General features: G+C 44.7%; 2 protein-coding genes across 6 annotated transcripts in view; one reads left to right on the top strand and one right to left on the bottom strand.

Annotated features, from left to right (window-relative positions):
- The window catches only part of mffa (mitochondrial fission factor a), a 5,860-nt gene extending 1,739 nt beyond the window's left edge, over nt 1-4,121 (top strand). Inside the window, exons 4-8 of one of the 5 annotated variants that reach the window (XM_030380220.1) lie at nt 73-164; nt 956-1,120; nt 1,733-1,783; nt 2,008-2,092; nt 2,924-4,121. In XM_030380220.1, coding sequence (XP_030236080.1) covers nt 73-164; nt 956-1,120; nt 1,733-1,783; nt 2,008-2,092; nt 2,924-3,055 — 525 coding nt within the window. In that variant the 3' untranslated portion in view covers nt 3,056-4,121. Of the gene's footprint in view, nt 1-69; nt 165-955; nt 1,121-1,732; nt 1,784-2,007; nt 2,093-2,923 lie in introns of all 5 variants that reach the window. The other 4 variants (XM_030380219.1, XM_030380222.1, XM_030380221.1 and 1 more) reach the window with 4 other exon arrangements.
- Nucleotides 3,838-6,308, bottom strand: dnaaf1 (dynein axonemal assembly factor 1). The gene is made up of 2 exons (XM_030380148.1): nt 5,202-6,308; nt 3,838-5,103 (listed from the first exon to the last, which is right to left on the bottom strand). Exons 1-2 carry the CDS (start codon nt 6,145-6,147, stop codon nt 4,118-4,120), a joined length of 1,932 nt encoding a protein of 643 aa, XP_030236008.1. The 5' UTR covers nt 6,148-6,308; the 3' UTR covers nt 3,838-4,117.
- Between the last annotated feature and the right edge of the window lie 1,776 nt (nt 6,309-8,084).

Here is an 8,084-nt window from a genome sequence, read left to right as displayed (position 1 = left end):
TGTCAAGAGTTAGTTGCACATGTATCACTAAAGGTTTCCCTCTGCTCAAAGTAGTGTGGTTTGTTTCAGCAGTTGAGGCCCCAGGGGCGACTACGAAGGGAGCGCTCGGCGAGTGAGAACACCCCAGTCCGCCAGAGCGGCCAGCTGACCAGAAACGATTCCTCGTGAGTGTCTTCTATTACATCCAACGAGTAGGCTGCTTCTGGCCTCATTCTTTCCTGCTTGTCTCACAGCCATCTTTGTGCGATTGTTTGTAATTTCCAACGTCGTTGGTCAATTCTGTTTCTTTGCTTATTTTGTTCTGTGTGTTGTGAAGTATTGATGCGATGTCCCACCTTGGATCCAAATTAGTTAAGCCAAACGATGTTGTAATGCTGTACTGGTTACGGAATAACCTTGCTTATCCTTGTTGCTATTGTTCCTACAACACAGCTTGATCTCTACACAAGTCCAGTAATTGTATTAATCAATTCATCTTAAGTTGACCTCTGTATAGTACAGTATCCCTTTCCTCGCCTGAATAAATATTTAGGATAGTAAGTTAACAAATTCTGACTTAAAAAATGTGTTGGAAATCCTACACGACTTCTACACCCTGGCTCAGCTTTTCGCCCTCTCAGCTCACTGTCTCTGGTTTAGTAGTTGTAACACGTCGTTGGATCAAAATCAAGAATACGACTCTGCTTGTCCTGGGCCTCCATTTCAGCTGCTCCTCCTCCATCGCTATTGGCCTTGTCATTCGAGCATTGGTCTTTGTTGGGGGATCCCTATGTACAGCACTGTTTTCATAGACTAGATGGCCAGCAATTGTGTAGTTCTAAAATGAAGGACGGTCTCTTTTCTTTCCGCCTCTCTCTCTCCCTTCCCTACCTTTTCTTTATCCCTTTACCTGATCCCACGTACCCACTCCCGCCTCTGCGTCTTCCCTGTGGCATGACGACCCACCCACCGGTAGTGCAACCTCGTCTCTCCTTGTCCCTGTTCGCACCTGCCCCCCCTTCACTGCTGCTGAGGACCAACAGAACCTGTACAGCACTAGCGGTGTTCTGTCTTTCATCCAGACCACCACGCGCCGGGCCTACCAGCAGGTCCTGGAGGTCCTGGACGAGAACCAGAGCAGGTGACCTACTACAGATCAAACACCCTGACTGGGGACCCCAGCTAAGCTAGCAGAGCTGTTAGGCTAACGTTACTAGAATATTGGTTCTCAAGTCCTGATCTCTTTCATGGGATTTTTTTTCCAATTGATAAAGTTTATTAAGGCTCATACCTATAGTTTAAAGAAAACAGCCAGAAGATTGCCGTAGATTTAGATTGTGTGCCATTGAATTCTAGATCTAAAGACGATGTCGTTACTGTCTTTTGATGCCACCAGTGAGTCTGGGTGGGCAATGTTCTTGGGTAATATTGTCCACAAATCTACCCTAGAGGATAATTGCATGGGAATTGCTTATATTTTGGATTTTTGTTTTTATACCTTACTTATTTTTATAAGCCCCAAGCTACTGAAAACATCATTTATTTTTGGCTTTAAATATTTTGTAGTACAGTAACTGTACCACAAATACCGATACAGGCATTTATCATGAACCCCAGCCATAGTCTGCCTTGATCAGTTTGTGGATTCTTTCAAAGGGTTAAACCTCCTGCGTGTCTTCTGCTCTATCTCCTTTCTTTTGCTCTATCCGTTATTTTTCCCTTTCTCTTTTCCCTCTTATGTCCTTCTCTTTAGCAAACCATCACTGCGAGGGGGGTCGGCCTCCAACCCCCTGCATGAGTCCAGGTAACTGCACCTGGTACAGAGACTCCCTGCAGCTCACTTTCCACTTTTCTTTTTCCCTTTCCCTTCACCTTTCTGTTGCACCTTATCATCATCATCATCATCATCATCATCATCATCATCATCATCATCATCATGAGGATACCCGTGAAACCAAAAGTGGTTGAAACCAAACACTGGTTTTTAATTTCTTTCTTTTATTTTCTTTGATCTGTTTCTGTCCCAAGGCTGGTATTAGCTACACTTGATAGCACTCTCGATGCGGGTTGTGATGACATGGCTGTCGTTGATGCAGCAACACTTCGTCGTCAGGTCAGTTTTTAAAATTATTTTAATTTTTCTACCATTGTGCATTAGCAGATGCAGGCCAATACAGAGCATGTAGGGGCTAGGCGTCTAGGAGCTCTAAGGGGCCACTCACACTAGGGCCTGTTGCCTGTTCCGTGCTGCAGGAAGATTCAGCACGATTCCCCCCCTCCCCACTCCCCCTGCTGGCCCGTGGTCACACTGCTCCCAAAGGCCGTGGCCTGGGCACGATTGCTCCTTCATACATACGTCATCACGTCGCAATACGATAAATACGTCATCACCAAGCGTGGTGTCCAGCTGCGACGGAATGCTATCGTCGGCCCAAATTTCAAGTAAACACTCACTATCGCACCAGCGTAAACCCACTCGTGAACTGCTTTCTGCCATTGTTTAAAATGATTGTTGTGGGGAAGAAGGGCATGGACCTATAAAGAAAGAAGGGTCGCGCAAGGACTACGTCATCCAGCTCACGTTGCGTATCCGCGTGTCATCTCATTAGCATCTGTTCTTTGGCCACGGCACACCTCTCCCAAGTGTGCCGTGGCCAAGGAGCTGTTCTGTGCTGGAAAACGGATGGCGTGGTCACACTAGCTAAACGTTCTAGACTTTAGTATGCAAATGAGCTCGGGCATGGTGCCGCGGCCCTAGTGTGAGTGGCCCCTAAGATGCCTACAGGTAGGCTGAGGGCATTGGGCATCAAACCCAGTACTTTGAGATCGGAAGTTGAACATCCTATACAGTACACTATGCTGACCCCATCTATTTTCAGTGGTGGGGAGTTTGTGTGTTCTGCCACATGTTTGAGAGGAACTCTGTGTCTCCATGCACTGGTAGATCATCAAACTCAACCGGAGGCTGCAGCTTCTGGAAGAGGAGAACAAGGAACGAACAAAACGAGAGATGATCCTCTACTCAATCACTGTGGCGTTTTGGCTCATCAACAGCTGGGTGTGGTTCCGTCGCTAACTGCCCTTCCCTGGTACCGCGCGTGTGTGTGTGTGTGTGTGTGTGTGTGTGTGTGTGTGTGTGTGTGTGTGTGTGTGTGTGTGTGTGTGTGTGTGTGTGTGTGTGTGTGTGTGTGTGTGTGTGTGTGTGTGTGTGTGTGTGGACGGACCCTCACTTATTCTAAGTGTCAGAAATGTGCGTCATGTTTGCTGCACTTGTTTCGCTTACAGGCGTGTGCACAATATAATGTACTCTATTTCTTTATAGTATACATGTCCACTTTATTTTTTACTTATGTGTTTCTTAATCATATCATCCTTTATGTGGTCTAGACTCTATATAACAAAAACCATTGCGGCCATTCCTCTAGCCAATGATGCTGACTGCTTGTTGTCCATGCCTGTTGCCACTTTAAGATGTCCTGAAGGCAACAGAAGTGTTTTGAAGAAATGGGTTAACGTTGACAAACTGTGGAATTACAGAGTTTAATAGGAATGTAAGAATATATTTATTGCATTAGATTGCCCTGTGGTAAGAGAGGCTGTAAAACAAGACTGTATAGTTCAAATATTGTTTATACACTTAATTGAATGCACGTCTTATATGCTGTTGTAAAATATAAAGAACACGTGTAAGGACTACCTATGAAGCTTGGCATGACTATTCTGAAAACTGTTTTTTTCAGCTGTTATTGGAACAACACGGCTTCAATCTCCCGTTCATTAGAGACCTGCATAATAATGCTGATCATTGTATATTTATTTAAATAAAAGGCTGGTACTCATAAGAACAGGCTGGTAACATAAAGCAGTAAACTGTCTTTATTCCAAAGATATCCTTCAAAAACAGAAATGTATGTTTGTAATCTCACACAGTATTCAGTGTCAGTTCGGTAGATACTAAAGGTAAGCTATGAAAATATGGGTAAAAATGTAATTTCAATACGCTCTGCCGTCATGTATAAATATAGCGAGCCTAATCATTACTATAAATTAAGACGTTTTTTTTTACTGTGTAGAACAATTGGGCACTAACCACACATTGTACATTGTGTAAATGAAAATAAAACTTGATCTGAAAGTCTCAATCAAGTTCCTCAATCAAACGGGTGGGTGGACTGTTGGAATTTTGGTTTGGAGTGGACCCTTCAAGTGATTTGAATATCACTGGCATAGAATCATCCTCAGCTCCTGGACCCACCATGGCAACACCCTTCTTGTAGTCATCAATCAATGTGTTGTGATCACTCTTTTTGAACAACAAGGCTGGGCTTGGTGATGCCTCAAAAGCCGCAGCCGCCTCACATTGATATTGTGTCAAATCATCATCATCATCACCTGATATAATTTGTATTTTTGGTCTGGTTCCTTCCTGGAAGGCGAGGAAGCCTGTGATGTCCTTGTCTTCGGTGTCCATATCCTCCAGATCAGGCAAGTCATCAATGCACAGCGCCCGGTGTAACTGAAGGTGAAGGGTCTCAAGAGGCTCCCCATCCTCCAGGTCTGTCACCAGAGGCCCGGGACCACCGGAGGTCATCGTCAGTGCCGTGTCTTCTGGATCAGAGGGAGCCATCGGGGGCAGAGGATCAGGCTGCTTCCAGTGCCCGTGCGCTCTCCGATGTTCCTCCGTTTCATGGCCAGGCTCTGTTGGCTTTTCTTCCAAATGGGTCCTCTGGGGCTCGTCTATCCCAATATCGGGTTCATCTCTTACATCTTCATCTGACTCACTCACTCTCTCTTCATCATCCATTTCTGAACTCTCTGGGCTATCCTCACTCTCTAGTTCCTCCTCAATATTGTTCCTCATCTCCTTTGGGCTGCAGTAATCGTCTTCTTGCTTTTCTATCATCAAACCTTCTTCGGGTTGTTCAGCCTCAAGATCTTTGCATAACTTTTGATCATCCGCCAGCTTGACTGGTTCTCTCTGGCTCTGTAGGAATTCCTCGTGGGCTTCCAGACTGCCCTCCACAAAGGCCTCAATCTTCTTTCCGTGTGAGGAGCAAGCCATTATTGTCTCATGCTCCTCACAGGAGCTCTGAGATTCCACCTTCGGGGTACCCTCAGCCTGACCTAGAAGGTGTAAAAATAAAGATTCAGTGATTTTGATTCAGTGACACATGACATTAACCATCTGTGTCAAATATTTGTCATAGACTCAAACGGTTTACCTTTCTCCTGCATCTCTCTGAGGCGACGTCTCTCAATGGCCTTGTCCCGGATGGTTGCGATGGCATCCAAGCTATCCTGTATCTTCCTTCGCTCTCGTGTTTCCCACATCTCCCTTTCTTTGTGCTCGGCGTCTAGCCCCCCGACTGCCCACGCCTCTGCACACGCCCTGTCTTTGGGGAACACCGGCCGGTCGTCAAGGTAAGTGAGTAGTCTGAGACGCACAATCAGGGTCCTTCTGTAATTTTCGATTTTCTTCACCACATTGTTCCCCATCAGGTTTAACACATGCAATCGTGGCATGCTCTCAAGCACAGCAAGGATCTCTGGGTCACTTAGCAAGTTGTGGGACATGTCCAGAACGCTGATTGAAAGACACCCTCTCAGGTGCTCTATGTCCCCCATCGTTTCCAGCTTATTATGGGCTATCTGAAGTGAGCCCAGCTCTGGCAAACAGGCGATATTCTCTATAGTCTGGATGTAGTTGTTGGAGACATTGAGTGTGCAGAGTTTCTCAAGGGATCCAAGGTTTTCCAGCTTGTAGATAAGGTTCTGATGCAGGAACAAGCTGCGGAGCTCAGTCTGTGCCTCAAGGTTCGCAATTTGTCGCAGTCCATTGCTCTCCAGCCAGAGGCACTTTAGTCCTGTATACTCTTCCAAATTCTCTATGGTGGAAAAACCTTTAAAATGCAAGTACAACGTGTCATTCAGGTAAGGTGTGACATAAAGCTTGTTTTGCTTGCAGTGATCCCTTAAAAACTTCTTGGTCATTCTTGGTCCAGTATATTTCTGTTGTTCGTCCAGATGTGATGAGGCTGAAGTTGTTTGATCATTTGCATCGTTATGTTGGTTTTGAATAGAGGAGTCCAATGTATTGGCATCTCCCGTTTCAATCCCGTTTATATCCATATCGTTTATCGTCCTTTCATGGATCTCGGCTGGATACATAGTCGGAAAATATTTAAGTATGGAAGTACTATTACCGAAACAATTTTACTTTGTCACAAAGCTATAAAGTAATGTCGCGTAAGTATTCAGCAGTCGAACTGTTAGTAAACGCCTTCCTTCGTTTCCATGGAAACGTGGTACTACTCCTCAACCGGACCCTACTTGGTTTAGGGCCGGAAGTGTTTTACAGTGACACACCTAGCGGCACTGGGGACACATTAACATGGGACACAGCCGGGAACACAGCTGGCCATAGACATCCTATACATAAGCTGTGTTCGAAATCGTTCCCTCACCATTCCCTATATATTTTTGATGATATAGTACACTATATAGGGAACGAACAAACGAGAATTCGGACACTACGCTGAACATTTCTAAACGTCATTTGCGTCAGTAAATGCGCCGGCTATTTGTGTGACGCAGAAAAATGCGCCCACATCATGTAAACAAACACTGTACATGGGGTTTGTTGTATATAGGTGCATTTAAAATATAATGTATAATTAACATCCATAGGCCTATTGTTTGTTATATAAGTCTATTCTGGCTGCGTTCAGTAGTCTGCCTGTATCGAGTGGAAACGTGTTTCCTGCATATTGTTCTGCACAAAGATATGGTATACAGTAGGAAGGGAGGTAGTCTACCCCTACCTGAGGTAGAACCAAACAAAGCAATGCTCTTAGAATCTCCACGAAGGTCTTCTACTATACTTGAAACAGATTATTGTATTCAAATATTTGTCTGCAAAAGTAGATAAATTGATGGATGTTGTGATTGATAGATTAAAAAAAGTGCATTTATAGCCAGGCCGAATGGGAGTTTATACACCACACAATAACACTTGTAAAATAAACAGTTGATAAGTAACATGCCCTTAAGAATCGCTGTCCGCATTTAATTAATCCCAAAATGATCGGAAAAATAGGCTCCACGTTGAGTATCATGTATCATGATACATATATATTAATTTAGGTTGTAAGTTTACATGAAAACCCTGCAAGTTGTGGTCAGGTTAAGAGTTGGGTTATTTGTGGAATTTTGTTTATTAGTAGTAAACAAAGGAAGTCAACTGTTCAATTTCAGTAATTTGCTGAGTAAAAATATGTTAAAATGTACATAACATGACCATTAAGTAGAAGCAAAATACAAATGTATTCATGTTAACAATCATTTATTGGAGTATAACGTTTCCTAAACGCAAACGCTCAATGATCAAATACAGGGAATGCTGTGTAGTGCATGACAAAACCTACACACACACACACACACACACACACACACACACACACACACACACACACACACACACACACACACACACACACACACACACACACACACACACACACACACACACACACACACACACACACACACAAGCCGCAGCGCTCCTGTTGCCCACGGTGCACTTGTTTGAAGAGAATGACGCCTCAGATTCTGGTAAGAGTTATCGTTCTCCTGGGTATTTTCTCACGCTACATAGGATGTAGCGAGGATTGTGCCAGACCAAGCTGGGATAAACTTGGCTAAACCAGGCTATAGGCTAAACTGGGAGCGACTAAAATAGGCTGGACTAGGCTAGCCTAGAAAGCGTGTAGTTACCTAGCTAGCCCAGTGAGACTGGGCTAGCTAGGTAGCTCAGTGTAACATCCTCTCTTGAGGGTGCATCTGTCTTGTTTTTGTGGTTTGCTTCGTAGGACTCCTTTCTGTGATGATCCTTTCTGTGACAAATTCTAGAGGATTTGAAATTCAAGAAGAAACCAAGTGTAAAACCAAGACGTAGGTTATTACCTTTCAAGAAGAAGTGGCAAACATCAGGGGGTGGCAGGTGGCTCTCCGCGAGGTCGCGGTGGTACCGGACCCAGGCGGAGGTTCTGGCCGGAAGCCCCTCGATGAACCTCTCGAGGACTACCTGCTCGACCACCCCCTCTGGC

This window comes from Gadus morhua, chromosome 16 (genome assembly GCF_902167405.1).
Source record: "Gadus morhua chromosome 16, gadMor3.0, whole genome shotgun sequence".
NCBI classification, from domain to species: domain Eukaryota; kingdom Metazoa; phylum Chordata; class Actinopteri; order Gadiformes; family Gadidae; genus Gadus; species Gadus morhua.
This window is presented reverse-complemented; position numbering and strand designations above follow the sequence as displayed.